General features: G+C 39.3%; 1 protein-coding gene across 7 annotated transcripts in view; it reads left to right on the forward strand.

Moving 5' to 3' along the window:
• Uvrag (UV-resistance associated gene) overlaps window positions 1-23,128 on the forward strand; it is a 297,213-nt gene that overhangs the window by 25,935 nt on the left and 248,150 nt on the right. For all 7 annotated transcript variants that reach the window (XR_010949689.1, XM_067766380.1, XM_067766376.1 and 4 more), the window contains exons 3-4: window positions 11,530-11,604; window positions 11,671-12,096. Coding sequence is in view for 6 of the 7 variants with exons in the window: in XM_067766380.1 (XP_067622481.1) it covers window positions 11,530-11,604; window positions 11,671-12,096 (501 nt within the window). In the remaining variant the exon portion in view is untranslated. The remainder of the gene's footprint in view (window positions 1-11,529; window positions 11,605-11,670; window positions 12,097-23,128) is intronic.

A 23,128-nucleotide genomic window follows, 5' to 3' on the forward strand; every position in this document is an offset into this window, starting at 1 on the left:
TGTCTCACTATTTGATTTCAATGCATTCTACCAAACGCCTGAAGATAATGAAAAGGGTGAAACATATTGCTTATAAATTCTTCAAGTCAAGATACTGGTAGAGTATACTACAAGCTTAGTAACATATATTCCAAGTAACTATATACATGAAGGCATATATAATAATAATATATTGTATGCACAATTTATGTAAGCTGGTTAGCTGGACGACTTCCCGCATCCAAACTAATTCCGTCCCTTATAAATTTGCATGTGTATACAACAAAAATAATAAGAGGCTCACAACAAATATCTGAATTGTCGTGGCCCCACGTTTTGGGCGCCATTTTTATGTCATGGACCAATAAACTCGCTGGGGAGCTCGGAGCGGGCGTGCATGCTAGCATTATCCAGGCTATGCCAGTCGGAAATGTCGTGGTTCTTGCTCCTTGCACCCTAGTTATGGTACATCTACATAAAACAAAATTTACGCACTGTATCAACAAATAAATTGCACTAGACCGAAACCGAAACCGGATCTAATATTCAAAAGAATAAATTCGTGGCTGCACCAATTGCTATTCTTATACCTGCTCGGACGGACATACGAATATGGGTATTCCGCAGTATGAGGCGGACGGACTTCATTGACAAACAAAACGAGTAAAATAAGAACATAATCTCTTCAAAGATCTATTAATGATCATCATAATCTCTTTATACCGCGTGACAACCTACAAGCATATGATAACAACTAATGAACGTTACTATAAATGGAGAATATTGCTGGTGTTATATCTCCATGTCGCTCTCGTTCCCGTCCCTACCATTAGTATTCGAGAGTCTAACTTAAGCTCTCCCATACCCAACCAAAATGAACCCATCACTTCATATAGCTAACAAGATTTTCTTAATTACTCTAAACTCTATTCATTGTTATAAGTACAACAATTCCATTTGAAATATAAGAGAGCATAGTATGCTCTTATTCGCTTTTTTTTGAATGAATAATTGAGCGTGTTTAGCTGTTTACATAATGCTCATATTTATGAAAGCAAATTTAAAGGGCCTATTACGGTAAACAACTCAACTTAGTTGGGTTGTAATTAAAACAACTCAACTTTCAGACAACTCAACTCCTGTTTGGTATTACGAATTACAACTTATTTCAGTTGAAGTTGAATTGGTGCTGCCAAGCTAAGAAAGTGATGATTTGACAGATAAATGAACAGCTGATCAATTTGTGGCTAAAATTTAAGCATTTGCAAGTGATTTTTTTATTAATAGTAAAATGGATATTAGCATAGATTTATTTTATGATGATGAAAATAATGGTGAGAAAATTGATATGCAGCGAATAAGAAAACATTTACGCGATCACTCTAATCCCTTGGAATTACCAAGCACCAAGTAAGAAAACGTTCAAGTAATAATTGATAAAATTCTAATGTAGTTATTTTGCAGATTTGTAAGCTATTTTTGGTTAAGTAAGAAAGCATTTTGCTCCTTACTAAAAGAAATGAAGGGCCATTTCCGCAAACGCGTTCGAGGGACGGCTGTACCTCCTATTTTAAAATTATGCGCTACACTCCGATACCTTGCTGACGGCAGCTATCAAAAATGCTGTGGAAATGATTTTAGTGTTGGACAGGCACAACCTACAACATCTATAGTTGTCAAAGAGGTTTTAGATATTATTGAGGAGCATATTTGTCCGAAGTGGATTAAAACCCAACCAGCAAAAATTGTATTTTACTCTAAAACAGGATTCCCAGGAGTAGTGATTAGTATCAATGGGACTGACGAATGGAACTGCGGCCAGCCTCGTCCAACTTCGGAATGTCGCTCCATAATGTAAAACAGTTATTCAATGTAATCCTTCGTTTAAACGTTGTTTTTTCTATAAATGTGTACAAAATTGTTGATTATTGTTTGATTAAAAAATGTGCAACTACCGGCTTTAAATTGTTTTTGTCTATTTTGTGGTAACGTTTTATGAGCCCGTGCACCATCTAACTCTTATCAAAATTGGTATCAAAAGACGCGTTTCGATCTCCGTTTTTAGGATTCGAAAGCGGAAATTAAAAATTGTATTTCTGTCGCAAAATATTAAAAAAAAAACACACAAAATGGCCCGAGAGGGTCTGAAATAGGAGGCCCGATCCACAGTTTTTTTGCACAGAAGATCTTTCTGTGTTGGCGGCCTTTGGCCGCGATTTGTAAAAATAACCCTAGGTGGGCCCAACGCCTTTCTGCATTAGTGTGTACAAAAAATATGGCAAAATACAACAACCACATGACAATTTGAACCGAAATGATATGATATTTTTAATTTTTGTTTTCGGATCCTAAAATTGGAGGGCGAAACGTGTCTTTTGATACTAACTTTGAAAATTTTTGTTAAAAATTAGGTGGTGAACCGTCTTCTAAAACGTTACATTTTTTCAAAACAACTGTGAAAATTGTATGAGACAACTGCTAGTAACCAGATGTAAGATTTTGACGTCTTTGACAACTACACCAACATAAGGTTGTAAACGGTAATGCCACAAAAAGTTGTTAGACAAGACAACTCAACCGGCATTTTTTTTGACAGGTTGAGTTGTAATCTGTAATACCAAATTGCGAAATTTCAACCCAACCAGAGTTGAGTTGTAAACGGTAATAGGGGCATAAGAACAACAAAAAATAATAGCAAAAATGTTCTGCGTGAACGTATACATTCTTATATATGATATAATTTAATAAAATACTATAATAAAGAAAAGTGCAAGGAAGTTACTCACATTTCATTAGGGTGTCTAACGATGTTTGCGCAAACAGCGGAGAACGCAGATGATTTCGATTAACAATTTTCCATTTCTTATGGTTGTGCATACATATTAGTTTGTTTAATATTTAGGGAAACTTATTTTTCACCTCTTCATACAAATAAATTTAACTTATAATATGCCTCAAAAGTCTTTTTTTCTCTTACGTTACGCGAATTAAAAAACATTCACTTGGTTCTCTTTACTTCAAGCGAGAACATTTTACTAGTACTATGTTTGATTTAAATTATAAACATTAATTCATTATTTTTTTAAATTTTATATTCCTTTTTTTCTGGTTATTTAACTTTACTTTACTAGGTCTTCTGCCGGATGCATAGGTATATATATTTATATATACATATATAAATTAATGCATATGCATTAAATGTATGTATACTTATATATATAAGTCTGGCCTTTATTCGCGCGCTTAAGCATAGGAATGCTATCCAAAAACAATGATCAATGTAATTTTGGGGAAAAAAAGAATTATATTCCCTGATGCAATGGTCGAAATCTTGTGACGCGTTGAGATTCTCGACATAATTTGGGAACTCTGCCGGAAGATCTACTTTGGTCAGGTAACCTCCGCTTCGCTGGGAACTTTTGTAGCCTTCGGGATTTCTTGCAAATGCTGGTTTCAACATGCTATGTTAAGCGGGTGTGAGACCTATGGTAGGCTGGTGGTTCAACCACGTGGAATCGTAAGATGATTTAAGTTAAACTTGTTTCTGCTCAAATATGTCGCGTTCAGAGATAACAATAAAATTCGTCACGAAATTGCTTTTAAGCTAGAACCGCGTACATTTTTAACAAAAACTTTTACGGATTTCAATTATATTTTCCGATTTAAGATCTTCCAGGAGGATGTAATTACGGACACATTTTTAAGGTTTTTTTTCTTTTCAAAGTTATACTTGTAGCTCACTCCCGATCCCAAAATGAAATGGCAGAGCAAATCTAAAAGTCAGACGGCGAGCAGTCAGTTCCGGTTTTTCTCTCCCATACTACAGTGTTAGGAATCTCAAAAGAAGAAGAAAATGGAAAACTTGTATCAACTGTATGTAATCCGTGGTGAATTTGACTTACGTAGTAGAGCGCTCCCTCTGAGATGCATTAATACTACGGACTTTTTGATCGCCGTCACAGACATTATATCCAGAACAGGTCTGCAATGCAGATCTTGCTGTGAGTTTAGTCTCTTGAATCGCAGCAATGCGGATGTTGTGCCGCTTCATGAAGTCGACTATCTCCGTGATCTTCCCAGTTAATAAGTGTAACCCCATTTAATTTGTTGCGTCCCTTCCACAAATTGTCATCCTCCCAGCAGCTCCTTGCAGCGGGACTGCTCCATATTCTCTTGCTCCGGGAAGGTATCGAATCCAATCCGGGTCCGTCTCCTGACCCCGGTCCTGAGAAATGGTTTTGCTGCATCTGCCGGAAAAGAATCTTTTTAGGACGGTCATACTCTTGTCAGTGTGTCTCGTGTAAGGGATAGTTGCATCGGACAGGTTGTTCTGGGCTAGACCCCAAAACCAGACGTCCACGTAACTTCTATAAATCTTTTGTGGCTCCTTGCTGTTCACGCCCTAGGACGTCCCGTAGTCTGCGCTTTAGCGCCCCCCGCTACAACAAGTACCCGCTGTTGCACGCGCCCCACGGCTGCTCCCACTCATACCTACAATCTCCGTAGTAGAGTCGGGAGCAATGCCGAGCATCAGCCCCTGCCCCCGTCTTCTAGGTCAGGGAAACAGACTCTTAGCCCCTACCTCCCTTTGCACCGTTTGTCAGCACAGAATATATACGTTTGCGACATCCGCCCAATGCAGCTCCGGCCATGGACGGTGCCACTTTCCTAGATGTTCTGGTCTCCGCGACGGCAACCCCCCGACGGGTTTCATTGCGCCATGTTGCCAGGCCGCATACCCAAATACACCGGGTACCCCAATGCTTACCCAAGGACGTCTAGTCCCAGGGCCACAACAGCAATCGCGTTCTGGCCTTCCACAACCCAGGCGTAGTCACCCGTCACTTACTCCCAGAGTGACGAAATCCCCCCTATGCACTTCAGAATATGCCCATCGTGAGCCTTAAGTACTCCCTCTTCAGTGATATGAGCCACTTGGTGAGTCGAAAATCGTAGGCATTGCACATCATCTTAGAAATTTTGCAGCCCCGTAATTTGTCCACGACTTTCCTGCTTGATGGATCATATGAAACTCCTATTTCCTTTTGATTTCTCCCAAACGGATTGGGACGTCTATCGTTGACTCAGCGAGTGTTGCACCCTCTTTTACCAACTCATCGGCCATTTTGTTACCTTCTATCCGTTTATGACCGGGAACCCAGTAAAGATGTATGGTCCGGCCTGAGTGAAGTTTTTCCAATGATTCTTTGCATTCCAGAACACTTCTTGATGAAGTACTGTTTGAGATTATTGCCTTTATCGCAGCCTGACTATCAATATATATATTGAAGTGACTGCAGCTTAAGCACGCTTCCTCCAAAATTTCTGCTGCTTTCTTCACTGCTATAATTTCCGACTGAAAAGCCCTGCAGTAATCTGGCAGCCTGTAGGATCTACTTAATTCTGGGTCGACAAAGTAAACAGCAGACCCATTCCCTTAAATTAATTTGGAACCATCCGTATACACGTGTATAGTATATTCTGTCATTTCTGCACCCCGGCACCAACCCTCCGGCACAATTTTGGCCCCAATATCTCCTTCGAAGCTTAAACACGGGACCATATATTCCGCTTGCCCGATATTATATGGCGCTATACTGTTGTGACCATGAGGTGCCTAGATGCCTTAAGCCTTGTTGCAGTTGCTATCGTGAAATTTTTGGCCGTTAGGTCTGCAGGCGGGATGTGTAGAAAGGCATGCAATGTGTGACAATTGTCGTATATACCCAATGAGAAAGTAGGTGATAGGCCCCACGTGCATTCTAGCATCCTATTGCATACATAGAGTGCCGCAGAGGCTTTCTTCGCTCTCTCCTCCACATGAAGTTTCCACAACAACTTACTATCTAGTATAACTCCTAGAGACTTTATGCTATATTTTTCTTGCAGGGTTACCCCTCCAAGCTTAGGCTTAGTCCAATTAGGGATATTATACTTCCTAGTAAATATTACTAGATCAGTTTTTTCCGCGTTGGCGGCTACCCTATTCAGATGCCCAGGCATGTCCATCACGAAGTGCCTGATCCACCAGAGAGCTGATTGTTGTTAGGAATCTGTCGCTTATGATAAAAGAACCGTCATCTGCATATGCCGTAAGTTTGTCTGGTCCTCCGTCGAACCGCCTAAGCAATTGGTTTATAACCAGCGTCCACAGCATTGGTGATAAAACCCCACCCTATGGCGTTCCTCTGTTTACAGATTTCGTAGCCTCGCACAGATCCCATTGCGATGTGATCTTTCAGCAGCTTGACATGGAGCCGATCCAATTTCCTAAAGCTGGATAAACTTCAATAGGCCTGTAGTCTTTCGCGGGCAGATGACTGGCTTTTCCCGCTTTCGGTATGAATATTGCGAGACGTGGTTCAGTTTTATGCAACCCTCAAAAATTATTCTTAGCCATTCTATAATCGTTCCACCGGCCATCTGCGGCATAGCAGGGAATATCCCATCTGGCGATTTGTGCATAGCAAACGTTTTTATTGCCCTTTAAATTTTCATATTTGTCACATTTGACACATGTCACATGTCATCATGGTACCTCTCGCTCCGTATTAGGACTGTAGACGTGCTAACACTACTCTTCCCCATCATTTCCTGGTGGAAAGTGTGTATTAAGTAGTGCCTCAAGGGACTCTTCACTACTGTGTGACCATTCCCCGTCGTCCTTTTTTATCAGCCCCTGGGCTACATCTCCTTCAGATAGAACTTTCACCAGTCTCGCTGTTTCCTGGAGCATTAAATGTCCGCACAGAAGTTCTTCCATGAAACCCGCTTTGACCTGTTGATTTCACATTTATAGATCCTCAGCAGATCTCTGTATTCATCCCAGCACTCCTCGCTTTCCAAAAATTTTGCCAGCTTAAAAATCGGTGGTAACCTCTTTAGGTCTTCCTGATACACATTTCTGAAATTTGTACCAGTCCTTTGCCCTAGAGTTTCTAAAGGAATTTCCCTTCTCTACCCTCTTTAGGGGGATCACGCTGATATATGCATGGTCTGAGAATGATGTCCTGTCAAAGGACTCTCCATTCTTATCCCCATATATCCTGATCAGAGCTCAATATGATATCAAGCACATTGCTTGGAGTGGGACGCTACCCCTGTTGGCCACCTGTAGACTACTCTGTAGTATGTAACAAAAAAGGGACTCACCTCTTTCATTAATATCGTCTCCGCCCTTCTTGATCCACCAGCCTTTTGAACTCCTCTTGAGGGGCTTCCACGTCATGGGCCTTGTGCCAGGATAAGGTATGGTTCTTTCTTTCCCTCTATTGAGACTACCGCTAGGTCCTTGGTTCTGAAACGAACCCTGCTCAAAAGTCAGGACGAAGCTCGCTCGATGTCACTTTACTGTGACTGATAGCGATTTCCTCTTCCCCGGCTTGGGACGCCATCGCCTTTTCCTTCTCATCCTTACTTAGTTGTAATAAAGTTTTTGAGTTCAACTTGTTCATACGGCCACCTGCCGGACAAGGCGGGCTCATCGGTGTCATGTTAAAACAGCGCCCCTTGCTGTGGTAAGGCCGTCATTACTTCCCGAGGCGGCCCAGTATCGGGAAGGCTCCTTTAAAATACAGCCGAAAAGACCCCTGGCTGCAAATCATCCAATGGGTACGATAAGCATAACACCCTGGATTAGGGGGCTTGCAGTTCTTCGCATCGACATCCCGCTGCCCTCATATGAAACGAAACGGCGTAGATGCAAGCTCTAAACCGCTCAGCCCCATAGTCGGGCGCTATGGAGTTCGGCTAAGCCCTCATATCAACGACAAGGTGCCTGCTCCGCTATAGTGAGCTTGGTGTTATTCAATATTATTAACGTTAGTACCTGTCAATGGAAAACTCAACCTCGCGGTGTTGAACACGGATCTAATGTTGCTCAATGTTGCCAACCTCAACACTTCGTAGCCGAATAATTCAGTCTCTTATCTCGGTATGATATGGCGTCTACCCAAGCTCCCACCACTTTAAGGATAGCGGAATCCGATTGTAATGAAACTCCACCTTGAATTCCATTACTATTCTATTCCACGCAAAAATATTTCGCTGTAAGATGGTCTAATGCTAGGGCTCATCAGATACATGATCGGTTAGGTTAGGTTGAACTGGCCGGTCCATGAGGACCTCACATAGACTGAATGAGTCCGTAGTGTTACAAGAAGTTTGTTTTAACGACCAAGCTGAAAAACCCTATCAAAAACCAGGACCTATGTTATAAAATAACTGCTTCCTCTTGGCAAATACTAGAAGCTTCCTAGGACTTAAGCCACTTGCTGCTTCTAGTTCTGACAGCTGAATCACTCCTAATAGCTGGAGTCTTAGCCTGGCAAGGGCAGAGCACGAGTTTCCTCCTCCAGCCCGCACTTCCTACGTCTGCTATTTCTAACCAAGCCTAATTTAAAGGCATGTGACGCCAGAAGGCAGTGTCCAGTCAGAATACCCGTCATGAGTCTACAGTCCTCTATTTTTAATGATAGAAGGAATTTTTTTAGTCTAAAGTTGTGAGACCTACACATAATCTTCGACACTTTACAGCCCCGCGCTTGAACCCACGCCTTTCCTGCTTGGTCGATCATGTGCACCTCTCGCCTTCGCTTAATCTCGCCCAGTCTAATTAGGAAGTCTACGGAGCCAGCTTCAAAGGATGCACCCTTTTTAGCTAGTTCATCCGCTTTTTCATTCCCATCTATTCCCATATGTTCTGGGACCCAATATAGATGTATGCTTCTCCCTGTCTCTTCAGGAACTGCTTACACTCTAACACGCATTTAGATTTAGATGTTGTGCTATGCGAGATTATTGCCTTAATTGCTGCTTGACTGTCAATATAAAAGTTAACACGGTTGCAGCTTAAGCTATTCTCTTCCAGGGTTTCTACTGCTTTGGTTACGGCTACTATTTCTGCTTGGAAAACGCTACAGTAATCCGGCAGCCTGTAGGATCTGTTTATTTCCGGATCAGCTCAGTATACCGCAGACCCTACTGCTTTCACTACTTTGGAACAATCTGTGTACACATGTATCGCCTCGTCCGCCATTTTAGCACCCTTGCGCCAACCGTCCACCTCTATTGTGGCTTTAAGGTCACCCTCGAAGCGCAGATAGGGAATCAGGTAGTCTGTTCGTCTTGTGATTTATGACGCTATACTACTATGGCCGTATGGTCGGCGCTCAAGCTGCCCCAAGACACCGAGCCTGGTTGCAGTTGTTAACGCTATGTTCTTTGCTACCAGGATTACAGGTGGAATGTGCAGAATGGCATACAGTGCAGCCGTCGGGGTTGTTTTCAGGGCTCCCGTAATGCTAAGCATTGATAGTCTGCATACCGCCTCTAATTTTTTGAGGTAGGTTGTTTTTTGTGTGGCTTCCCACCAAACAAGAACTCCATAGTATAGAATTGGGCTTACAATCGCTGTAAAAACCCAATGAGAAAGAGAGGGCGATAAGTCCCACGTACACCCCAGCATTCTTTTACATGCGTAAAGTGCCGTTGAAGCCTTCTTCACCCTCTCCTCCACGTTGAGCTTCCATAACAGCTTACTGTCTAGGATGATTCCTAAGCAAGGTTTCTCTGGTAGGGTCACCCTCATAACTTAGGCCTAATCCAATTTGGGATCTTGTACCTCCTTGTAAACAAGACCATATCCGTCTCATCCTCGTTGACTTTCAACCCGACATTAGATGCCCAGGTATGAATATCCCGAAACGCCCGATCCATGAAAGAGCTAACCGCTGGAAGGCACTTTCCACTTATGTCCCTCATAGAATCGCCTGAGCAGTTGGTTGATGACCAGCGTCCACAGCAGAGGCGATAGGACCCCTCACTGCGACTTGCCCCTGTCCACTGATTTCGTGGCCTCGTAGAATCCCCATTGTGATGTACAACATGCAGCCGATCCATCTCGCCAAGGCTGGATGTACTTCAATGTAATTAAGGCCATCCATAATCGCACATTTTGACACATTATTGAAAGCCCCGGCAATATCTAAGAAGACTCCTAGAGCATATTCCTTATATTCCAGGGCTTTCTCTATGCGTATTACCACCCTATGCAATCCGGGGTCTATCGACTTGCCTTTGGTGTACGCATGTTGTGTTGTGGAGAGCAGCTTTTCATCCACGTTGGACTTTATGTACACATCTATCAGCCTCTCAAAAGTTTTGAGCAGAAATGATGTTAAGCTAATGGGTCTATAGTCTTTGGGATACACGTGACCGATCTTCCCCGCCTTTGGTAGGAAAGCTACACGAGCAGTTCTCCAAGAGTGCGGTATGCACCCATCGAATATTATTTTAAGCCATTCCACGACCGCTCTACTTGAAACTTGTAGCATGACCGGGAATATACCATCTGGGCCCGGCGATTTAAACTTAGAAAACGTCTTCACTGCCCATTCGATCTTGGTATCGGTCACCAAGCCCGGCACTACCCGCTCCATGATCGAAGTGTGTGTGCTGTCTGCTGGCTCTTCCTAACCATCTCCCGATGGGAGATGTGTATCGAGAAGCACCTCAAGGGATTCCTCACTATTACGTGACCATTCCCCGTTCTCTTTCTTTATTAGTCCCTGAGAGGCGACTAAAATACCAGATTCAAGGGGCTGTGTAGCGCAACCTTTCAGGTTGCCAGCGCAATATATAGCTTCTCCAAACCCAATTGTCAACCTCACCTATCCGCGGCGAATCCTGTTTCACTAACAGACGAGGCTCCATGAGGAGCTTGGGGGTGGGGAGGGATGGAATGGCCTGAAGGTTTAATGTGGCCACATAAATCGTTCCCGAGATGGTCGGGCTAGCACCTTAATGGTGCTATGGTACCGGGGCGTACCGGATTTGTATCCGGCAAAGGACCATCACATCGATAACACTCCCCAAAGCCTTCGGGGAGCAACCTTATCGCTACAACAACAACAACAACAGTCCCTGGACTATGTTTCCCCTTGCTAGGACTACATGATACAATTCCCCAATTTTAATACACGTATTGAGGGATGTGAACAACCTGTTCTGAAAAAATCGTAGAGCTCGGTCGTATATATAGCAATATTCCATACAACCGATTGCACGGATCGGAACGTTTTCGTAATTTTCGCCACATTTTATACAGCTAGAAGCTTCAAATTTCACAAAAAGCTTACGTAGGCGGCATATATTGTTGTCAAAAAAAAAAACCGTATCGTTCGTATACATATATAATATATACCCCATACAACCGATTGTTCAGATCAGAAGATGATCTTAATTTCTGCCGCATTTAAACAGCTATAAGTTTAAAATGGCACCAAATGATAACGTATATATATATATTGGTGAATGAAAAAATCGTATATATCGGGAGTACATATAGTACATATCCCATACAACCCACTGTTAAGATAAGAGATTCATGGTCATATCTATTTAATGCAGACAACAAAAAACGTGAAACTTTCACCTATGATTACTTTATGGAGGCAATTCGCCCCCGTAGCTCTAAATATAACCTTAGAAATCATTTTTGCATGAAATTTGATTTTTAAGTGATTTGATTTAATTTTTTTTTCGTTACAGAAATGGAATTATTCATCAAGGTTCCCGTTCGCGTATACTTGACATTGTAAGAGAGATGCCGTATAGCTGTTCAGAGTAAGTGACTATTTCTGCTGTACATTCTTTCGTTTTGTTGTAACTTTGCATTTTATCTTATTCTAGGTTTCCGCTTTATAGCCGGTCTATCTTACCCTCCAAGTCAGTGAAGCACGCAATATTTTTACTTAACCAAAATGTTGCCCAGCTCTGCTATGATATTATAGGAATACGCTGTGATATGCTTTTAACACTCGATAATATTCACTATATATTTATTTATTTGGCTGATGTTCAAAATGTGAACGTAAAGAGGCATATGATCTCAGATATATCTCAGAACAAACGATTCGCCTTAAACTACTGCATCAATAAAAACGTCGGCTACGGATGTGGAAGTATAGAAAATAATTTGTTGTCCAAGTCGCAGTCATCTGTTGACATCGATCAGATGCAAGTTCCTATGACGCTGACCATACCAGAAAATGCCTTGATCCAGCTGCCAAGTACCACACCTCTGTCAATTGAAGGAGCTTGTATCACTAAACAACGGTTAGTTATACATTTTTACCTATAAGTGCTTCTACTACAATTTTAGGCTGACCACACCGAAGATCCTGGGTGCAAGACCCGGGCAAAGCAACATTAATGATTCAGAAATAAGTTTTTTCAATTAGAAAACAGTTTTTCTAAGTCCAGCCTCCATGAAAAGCTTCTCAGTGAAATCTCATCTACCTTGCGGCATAGAACATGCAGATCCCGTCCGGCCAATTTGTAGAAAAATGAAAAAGGGAACGACGAAAATTGGAAGAGAAACTCGGCCTCAAATCTCTTCGGAGGCTATTGCGTCTTGTATTTTCTTTAATACTTTAGCGTTTCGTCTATGTACTTACAGAAAATCGTGAAATCTTTTTCCTGCTTGTTTGATCATATGCAACTCCTGTCTCCTTTTAATTTCTGCCAAATGGAACTTGATGTTTATCGTAGTTTCAGAGTGTTGCACCCTCAGTTGGCAACGGCTTTTTCGTTACCTTCTATCGCTTTATGACCGGGAACCCAGTATAGATGTATGGACCGGCCCGAGCGAAGCTTTTCCAATGCTTCTGCGCATTCCATAACAATTCTTGATGAAGTAATGTGTGATATTATTGCAATCAATATATATAGTGATATGACTGCAGCTTAAGCACGCTTCCTCCTAACTGCTGCTTTCTTCATGGTTATAATTTCCACCTGAAAGTCGCTGCAGTAATCTGGCAGCTTGTAGGATCTACTTATTTCTGGATATACACAGTAAACAGTAGACCCAAACCCTTCCATTAATTTGGAACTATCCGTATACACTGGTATAGTATGTTCTGGCATTTCTGCACCCTGGCATCAACCCTCCGGCTCATTTGTTGCCCCAAAATATCTTTCAAAGCTCAGGCACGGGACCATAAAATCGGTTTGCCCGATATTAGATAGTGATATACTGCTATGGCCATATGGCCTGTGTAGGATGTCAGCCTGCACTCAAGCTGCCCCGAGGCCTTAAGTCTTGTTGCGGTTGCTAACGCGATGTTTTTGACCATTATGTCTGCAGGTGGGATGTGTAGAATGGCGTGCAATGCTAATCATTAATACTCTGCATACCCATTCAAGTTTTTGGGCATACGTACTTTTTGTGTGGCTGTCCACCAAACAAGAATCCCATAATATAGTATGGATTTGACAATTGCTGTAAATACCCAACAACCCAATGAGAGTGTTTGCGTGATAGGCCCCACATGTATCGCAGCATCCTATTGCATGCATACAGTGCCGCGGAAGCTTTCTTCGCTTTCCCTTCCACATGAAGTTTCCACAACAACATACTATCTTGTATAACTCCTAGATACTGTGACGGATATTAGCATCACTAAGCTGATACTAAATAAATAATCACGCAACAATAAAAACACGAAGCAGCCACTCGTATATACATGAAAACATCAATCGTCATTTACACACAAATAGAAGGCAACGAAGAGACGTCCCTTATTTTAGCGGCGAAAGGTTGGCGGATTAAGTTGAAAATTTTACATAATTAGTAGTTAATTAAATGCAAATTAAGTGAGAGAAAAAAAATGTAAAGCTTTAAAAATTTTTTTTTATGACATTCTGCGCTAAAATAAGACTGAAGTTAGCGAAACCAATCGGCGAAATGTTGGCGGAATAAGTTGAACATTTTACATAATGAGTTCCTAATTTATTGCAAATTAACTGCGGCAAAAAAAATGTATAGCTTTAGAAATTTTTTTTATGAGATTCTGTGCTAAAATAAGACTGAAGTTAGCGAAACCAATCGGCGAAAGCTTGGCGGAAGAAGTTGAAAATTTTACATAATGAGTACCTAATTTATTGCAAATTAACTGCGAGAAAAAAAATGTATAGCTTTACAAATTTTTTTATGACATTCTGCGCTAAAATAAGACTGAAGTTAGCGAAACCAATCGGCGAAAGGTTGGCGCAATAAGCTGAACATTTGATATAATTAGAAGCTAAGTAAGTTCTAATCAATTGCGGACAATTTTGCCTCTGATGTAACGTGAGTTACCATGGAAGTGCCCATATGTATGTTCCAAGGCGCCGTCCGTGGAATTGATTGATTTAGATCTATGTATATGGTATAAACATACATACGTCATGGCGCCGCAGCGCAAATGACCAATTTCTTCTGAATTACTGTGTGACATCCCAGTAAGCCGCTGAAGCTGTCAATTATCAATACTTTCAACCTAACATTTCACCAGTGAGGCTTTACAACTTCAACGACTTTTCTCCATGACTAACGCACGGCGATGGCCGCCTACTCATACGTGATTTTAGGTATAACAAAAAGGAATGAATGATAAATCGTGCGTAAATGCTAACACACCTGCTCTTTTATCTGGTCGTTATGATAGAAGTGGTAGCTTGAAAAAAAACTGATTCCAAAGTATTTGGATTTATTTGTGTCGAACCTGTCTTGAACCTGGTTCCTTAATATTTTTCATACTGAAATATTTTTTTTTTCATCTCCTTTCCCTTATCTACCCTTAAGAGGCTGAATTCATGGCTGCCCACAGCCTTCCTTTGTTATTATATAAGTTGAATATTTGTACTCAACTCATTTGACTCCAAGTGACTCCCATCAACAACCAAATCGTTTAAGGTAAAATACCACGGAAAACGTTGCATATTTTGAACCCCAGCGGGTTAGGGGATCAGAATATACCCGCGGTAGGTATGCCTGTCGTAAGAGGCGACTAAAATACCAGATTCAAGGGGCTGTGTAGCGCAACCTTTCAGGTTGCCAGCGCAATATATAGCTTCTCCAAACCCAATTGTCAACCTCACCTATCCGCGGCGAATCCTGTTTCACTAACAGACGAGGCTCTGGCGACCCCAAGCTCCTCATGGAACTTGGGGGTAGGGAGGGAGGAAATGGCCTGAAGGTTTAACGTGGCCACATAAATCGTTCCCGAGATGGTCGGGCTAGCACCTTAATGGTGCTATGGTACCGGAGCGTACCGGATTTGTATCCGGCAAAGGACCATCACATCGATAACACTCCCCAAAGCCTTCGGGGAGCAACCTTATCGCTACAACAACAACAACAACATGCATATTTTGAAATTCAAAGGAATTTCAAATTATTGTGACACAAGCTACAGTCGATCGACTCCTGCTTCTGCTTAATCGTTGATTGTTCTCAATGTTTAGTTGCAGCGTATATACATACGCATTTGCTTAATTGTATTTGTGTAAATTTTAGGATGTTGTTGTTGTTTGCCTCCGCCTGTTGAAAGTTTTTTGGGGAACAAATTTCGAACTAACATAAGTTAGTATATATGATTTGTTGTTCTTCAATATTAACCCTGTAGGGAAGTATGCTAACTTTTAGTGAACTATTGTTGACTATTTTCCAACTACATACTTGTGATTCTGCCTCGCCTACTTTACATTGCTTTTAACTGACTACTTTTCATGGCGATGGCGCCGAAAAAATCAGGGGGTTTTCAGGTAACTACAAGTTGACTATTCATAAGTCGGCTTGTAGTTAGCTGATTCATAGAACTTTTTTGGTACTTTTCATTGCTATGATTATTTTAGTTAAATACTGTAATAATATTATTTTTTAATATGCTCATGTGAATGTGTGGTTGGTTCATATTTTTGCAAAATGCAAATATACATTCATGGTCGGAACACACGTTTTTCATCGGAGGTCTTCTATAAAAATATAAAAATTTGTATTGAAATTAAATTGAAAAATGAAAATAAAATTTCAATGAAAAATAAATGGCATATACAAAATTTAAATTGATTTTTGTTGTACGCAAGTGTTTTTATCGGAAAATCAAGAGTTTGAAAAATTTGTAGATACAATTCCTAGATTGAACACTGAATGACTTAGAAACCATATAAAAGTTAGCCGCAATAAGTCGGCTAAAAGTTAACTATTTAAGTTGTTAGTTACAGAAATCCCTACAGGGAAAATACTTTTGGTAAAAAAATATAACTTCCAATTCCAAGAAGGCAGATGTTGTAATTTTATTGATGTTGTCATTGCATGCCTCCGGTTTCCAAATTCTTTGAGCATCCTTGATTTAATACATATGTACAGCTGTGTGCGGAATAATAGCAGCAAAATTCAAAATGGTCTAGTTTGCAAACTATGTTTATTTTTTAAATTTTAATAATTTTCAATTAAAATATAGTGGAATTGTAAACAGAAACCACATAAATTGAAATTTCAAAGCTAACGGTTAACTCTAGAAAATTAATCGAACTTCACAAAAATGTCATCAAAATTTCCAACTTTTTATCCAGAATTAAAAAAAAATATTTTCGAAAATGTACAACAAAGTACATGTTTCAAGACCATAAGAGTTACCCTTGATTTTTTAGAATTTTGTTTGCTGAAGGTGTTTATTCTTATATGGGAAAAATGCGCAACACCCTTAACATTTCGAAAATATTTTATAAATTCTGGATAAAAAGTTGGAAATTTTGCTGACATTTTTTTGAAGTTTGCAAGCTAAACCATTTTGAATTTTGCTGCTATTATTCGGCACACAGCTGTATGTACATTAGGGTGGGTCGATTTGTATGGACGAAAGTTAACCGATATCGCGCCATCGATTTTTCAATAGGATTTGGGCTCAGGAAAAAAAGTTCCACTACGGATACACAAAAAAAAATTTTCGAGCCTGCGAAATTTCATTTTTTTTACTTTTTTTACAATCAAATGAAATTTTTTTTAGTAGGTCATGAAAAAAACCTTAAAAATCGAAGTCAAAAAAATGAAATTTCGCAGGCTCGAAAATTATTTTTTTGGGTATGCGGTGGAACTTTTTTCCTGAGCCCAAATCCTATCGAAAAATCGATGGCGCGATATCGGTTAATAAATCCACCCAGTCTAATGTACATTAAGTTATAAGAATTTGAAAATCGCAAAAGATGATCGCCAACTTCTTTTAATAAAATATTTACTTATGCGTATGTACTCAAGATTACCTAAAAAAGAAATGCATTCATGGAAAAGTTGCAAAACTTGCATGTAATTGCTTCAGCTAAATTAAGTTTAATATGCAAATAGAAAAGTTAGTCAAATCAAAACTTTAGTTTGAGTCCAGCTTTGAATCTAACAAGTGCTAAAATTTAAGAGCTCTAATGTTGTGAAAGTTTTGTTTTTAATGATATGGTGCTATAAATATTAAAAAAAGAGTAATACTCCAAAATTTGAGAAGGTAAGTAATTTAAATTATTATTTATAGTCATACCCCCACTCCCATTTTTAAATTATTCACATATGGAGATGCCAACTACATAGAGCTAAAATTGAATGGGCTCCAAAAAAAAAAAATAATAAAAAATGGTATTCTTGTGGTGAAAAATTAAATTCATTATTTCAGAAAAAAAGATGGCGCGTGGACGAAAATCTTAAGTTGATCGGTGTGATCTTATAAAAGTGATGTTGAAGTACAGAGATCAAATAGTCACTTGTGAATCGACTATAATAAAAAAAACAGCGTCAGTATGGACTCACATTTCTGATGAACTTGATGGACTAATAAAACGACAGTCTTTGCATGCCTTGGCTTGCGACAAATCCCAAGAAATTCGTTGTCTGTTACTCGGATCTTCGCATGACCAGACAGGAAATTCCTCCTTGAATATCAGTAATCTAACAACTGAACAGAGAAATTCTGTAAATGAAGCTGAATACTCGGGGGAGTTCCACGAATCTGGCGGCCTGAGAAAGTTTAGGATCAGTTTTACCAAGAACGAATTTGCGAACTTAATAACGATCAAAATGGAAAAAAAATGTGCACGTCAGATTTAAGGACGGCGGTGTGTGGGGAGACGCGGTAGCCCATACAATTTGGACGCAAACGCCGATTAGTTGTGGGTATCAGTTCAAATCCCACTATTTGTCGCAGGATGCTTCATCTGGCAAAATTCATGGTAAGCTAACCTTGCTTTATCTCTGCTGCTAATGTAATTATTTCACTGTCACTGGTGAACAAAATAGTGGAAAAAATGCCATTCAAAATGGAAATTTGTTTCTAAAGTTTACATTTTTGGTACAGAGAAACCTCCCTTGGGCGGACACTCATCGTCGGCCAACTTGTGTCCGCCCAAGAGAGGTGTCCGCTCAAGGGAGTGGATGGCTATTTTCCACATTTTTCAATTCCAAATTAAATAAAAAATATTGATATTACATTGCTCAAAAAAAAAAATATATATATATTGCTTGAAAAATTCACATCAAAACATGCATAACTCATTTACATACTTTCAGATAAAGTAATAACATAAATAAAAATAAGTATAAATTATACTTCAGATAATAAGTAATATAAATCCATAAATATCAGACTCATTATTTAAAAAATTGGTGAATTGTCGATTGCTTAAAGTTTTTTTTTAAAAGAAAACTAATGGCATTTTGAACGCAATAAGGTCTTCGCTGCAAAATCTTTTTAAATTTAAACAGCAGTCAAGGCGGTTTCGCTTGTGGAAATTACATTAACTTCATCTGTATCACTCTCAGCATCAGTGCTATTGTCATCAATTGTTTCTATGTTGCCAGTAACAACATCTAACTGTAAGTCTGAACTTTCAGTTCATGCATTGTTATCTATATCCACAAAGTCATCCGGATTCGAAGAAGTAGAATCTCCAAAAGCTTTCGATAAATCAAAAATTGAAGCCAGATGATATACTTCGGGCTCCAATTCAAGTGCCGGATTACGATTTTTGTCGAACACTGCCTTTTGAAAGCAATTTTTTATGGTTTCTGCTTGAACGTTTGCCCAGTCTTCCTTTATAAAATGTATTGCCTCTAAGACGTTCATATGTTTTTTAGTGGAACCAGTTTCTTTGCTCACCAATATGTTTTTCACTTAAAAGTTGCGGTAGTGAATTTTTAAATTTTGAATTATTCCTTGATCAAGAGGCTGGTAAACTGAAGTAGTGTTGCTAGGCAGAAATAGTATTTTTACTTATTTACAACAACTAAGGCATGACGTAGCTGAATGCGTTTGTAACCATTTCAACTATCGTAGGAGTGAGGGTTCGACTCCCACTCCCGGGAGAAAAGGCTTTGAAGAGATTTACAAGGTATAATCGAAACAGCTGTCGGCTTGTACGTCCTGATGTCACGTTGTTTAAATTTTTCCCAAATTATTAAATAAAAATTATACAAATTAAAAATTGCTTCAAATAAATGTTTTCATACATTTAAAAAAAAAGCAATACGGGCAATCCCCGATTAAATCATAGTATTTTTACATTGTTCAAACTTATATCTCGCGGGTGGGGTGCTGCGTTATCTAAAAGCAATATAACTTTTCGGTTTTGCAACTCCATTCTCTTGTCGAAATCTTTCAGCCGCTGTGTCATAACATCACGCGTTATCCATGCCTTTTTATTGGACTGTCAATTTACTGGAAGAATTTTCGTATCTAATGATGCAATTGCTCTCGGAAGAGCAGCCTTCCAAATAACAAGAGGTTTTTCTTTTTCGCCGGCCCTATTTGCACAAAATAGGACAGTCAGTATTTCTTTCGAAAGTTTTCCTCCACGGCAGACTTCGTTTTTTAGATCCAATGTTTTGTTTGGCAAAGCTCTGAAAAAAATAGCTGTCTCGTCAGCATTGAAAATATTTTTGTGGCGCTATACCCAATCACCAAATACGGTAGTTTTTCTAAAAATTGCTGTACGTCTTGCATATTAACAGCAGCACTTTCACCACAAAGGTATCTAAACTTTATATTATGACGGGTTCGCCATTTTTGTAGCCTTGTATAATTGGGCCAGATATGGGAATGTTTTGGTTTGTTGCCCTAGTAAACCAGCCAGAACACATTTCATCAGTTTTCATAAAAGACCTTTTGAATTCAACATTGCTGCCAGACAGCCATTTTACTCGAATTTCTTCTTTATTTTTTATTATCAACGCAGCCTGCGTTTTTCTAATTTTGAACCTGATCAAAAAATCGGACAGCTTTAATCAATAACAAACAGATTATAAATCAAAACAGGGTTTGTACGATTTTAATTTAAAACTTATCTTTCGGGTAATGTACGAACAGTAAAATTATTTTCCTCACTAGCGTTAATTATTTCAATTTTTTCCTTTAAGCTCGGGATTGACCTCGCCATCTTATAATACATCTAATATTTACAATATGACTGAACACAATTAACTCACTGTCACTAGTAAACGTTTATCCTGAAAATTTTTCTTATGTAATTACATCTCCACTGTGACGCCTTTTAAATTTGATTGTTTATCTAACGCCCACTTGATTTTATTCGGGGAATCTCCATTTTTCATTAGGTAAATACATATGTACCAAAATATATATGTATGTATATATATTTTTTTCACTTAGGGGGGTTCGGGTCCGTTCAAGAGAGGTTTATGATTGATTTGTTATGAAAACTGATCTCATTGTTCGTTGATAAGAGGTTCGTGTCCGCGTCCGGCAAAGACAATGTCCGCCTAATACTATGTTCAAACAGATAAATAAATTAAGGAAATTTCGATTTGAATTGAGTGCTGTTCATACAACTCGATTTAGCTTACACAATAGTAATTTGATAGCTGGTTGGCTCATCTCTACAGCAAGAGCATACCTTTGTTCAGACTGTCAAAATGTGCGTGTTGGTATTAGGCGAATGAAATGGAATGAAAACATAAAACTTTGAAATTTTTGTGTGTTGTAAGAAAATGTGTTCAATGTTTTGGTTTCATTTTGAGTTTGCCATCTTCTTTTGGCAATTCCTACTTCAGTGAAATGAAAGACATAAAATCAGCTGATGAGATGAGCCAACCATATAGTTCAGCCATGCGTAAGTGACGTTTAACTATACTCAATAAACACACTTTACAATGTTGCATTTGCAGTTTGAAACAATTTACTACGCAATTTTTTTTAAATTGGCAATTTATTATTACAATTTATTATATGACAAATTGCGTAACAAATTGCCCAAATAGTATAAATTGCCAATTTGGTGTGTGTTTGAACCTAGTATAAGGGAGGGCAATTTGTTCTAAAAAATGTACTTAAAACTTGGTGCATGAAAACTGTCCGGCCAAGGGATGTGTTCGTTAGGAGAGGTTTCTCTGTATATTCTTTGAACTTTGTCTTCATTTCAATGGCATCCAAATCTTTTTCATAGAGCAATTAAAAAGAAAGTTATGGAAAAGGGATTTTTGCCCCCTTACTCCGGTTTTTGGCGGAACTACAGTGTGAGGTATGTCTCGCAAAGAGTACCGTAGTACTCAAATTAATATAGGGTCTAGCAGCTATTCCGACGGGACTTCCGTCGGTGGAAAATGTAATAGATTGTGAGAGAAATCTCGGAATTTGGTCGTGAATTTCGATTAAATCGATAGATTTCTCTCAAAATCTATTACATTTTCTACCGACGGCAGTCCCTTCGGAATTGCTGCTAGTCAATATTAATTGCTCAGCAAGTGTTGGAGTGAAACAATGGCAATTTGAGAGGTGCGAAAAGAATGGAAGTCACAGAAATGTTGAAACACACAAGTGCAGAAGCGTTTCGAGCTCAAGAGGCAAAACGTCTTATGGAACCAGGACGGCCTGAAGCTCCATTCTTATTCAAAGCAAACGTCCTACATAAGGCCAAGCATGATAAAACTACTCGCGAAAACTTGGATCCCGACCCTATTCGTGCTTTGGACATCCTCAAATCTCTAAAACCAAATACCATCCATAAAATCGGCCACAATCCCTTCGACGTATTTTATATGACATCGCATCAACTCAACATTTACAAAATATTGACAAAAACAGAAAAGGTGACACTATGTATCGATGCGAGTGGAGTTCGCGTACCGAAATTAAGAAGACCGGACGGGGCATTGAGCCACGACATATTCTTGTACATAAGTGTCATCAATTGCGTAGCTGGTCAATTTTCAATTTCCCAGTTTTTGTCAGAGGCACACTCAACTGTCAGTATCCGAACGTGGTTGATGAACATGTGCATGATTGGCGCTCCCCACCCGAAAGAAGTTGTTACCGACGGCTCAAGGGCATTGCTGACAGCAGCCAAAGAGAGTATACGGAATACTTCACTCTCGAAGATTATGCTGACGGTTATAAAAGCAAACTTCCAAAATGTTATTTGCGAATCGATGTAGCGCATTTTATAAAGAACTACTCGAGCAAATTAAAAAAATGCTCCAAACCAATCCGTACACTTTTACTCGCGGCCGTCGGACAACTCATAATGTGTCGAAATGTAGATGATGCAGAAAAACTATTAAGGCATTGCTGACAGTTACGCAATGTGAAACTGAAGGTCAAATATCAGGTACTGAGGGAAAGCACAGAATGCGAAGAACAGTTAAATTTTTTGATCCACAAATCTACGGGCGCAGGCAATATTTTGAAGGAAAACGATGCTACGGAAGAAGATTATGGAGTGAAGGAAGGAGTAATCTCTGACGATGAACATGGCATATCGGAAAATCGGATCCGTTCTAAGTGGTGGTTTACATGGGCAAACAAAATGAATGATCAAGTCGCTCTTTTTACGTCCGAGTCTGGTACAAAAGCCAATACCTATTATTTACCAAATGTTTATAACCGTTTGCTCCGCGATTCCAGTAAGTAATTTTTTAACTTTTAATGTCGAAGTACATAAAACTTTCGTTAAAATATTGACAAATGCACGCTTCATTTTTGCAAATGGCTTAAAATTTTTCTAGGGTTTATATTCCACAAACTTTTTGTGTATAGCAACTTTTTTCAAAGTTTTCAAAGTTCTATGTAATTGGGCGTTTATGGTTCAATAGTTATAGCACAGTGCGTCAAAAGGGGGTTCATCTCCCCGTAATTGATAAAACCACAAGAAAAGAAAACCAAGATGGATTGTTTTCACTTATATTTTTATTGTATATTTTTAAATTTGTTAACCCTATTCATATAGAAACTTCAGTATTGCTCAATCTTATGAAAGAATTTGTATGTTATCGTATATTGCTCCTATATTGTTACACTAAACCAAAACAGTGCATGTATACTAAGAAAAA

This window comes from Eurosta solidaginis, chromosome 2 (assembly GCF_040869045.1).
Source record: "Eurosta solidaginis isolate ZX-2024a chromosome 2, ASM4086904v1, whole genome shotgun sequence".
Taxonomy (NCBI): domain Eukaryota; kingdom Metazoa; phylum Arthropoda; class Insecta; order Diptera; family Tephritidae; genus Eurosta; species Eurosta solidaginis.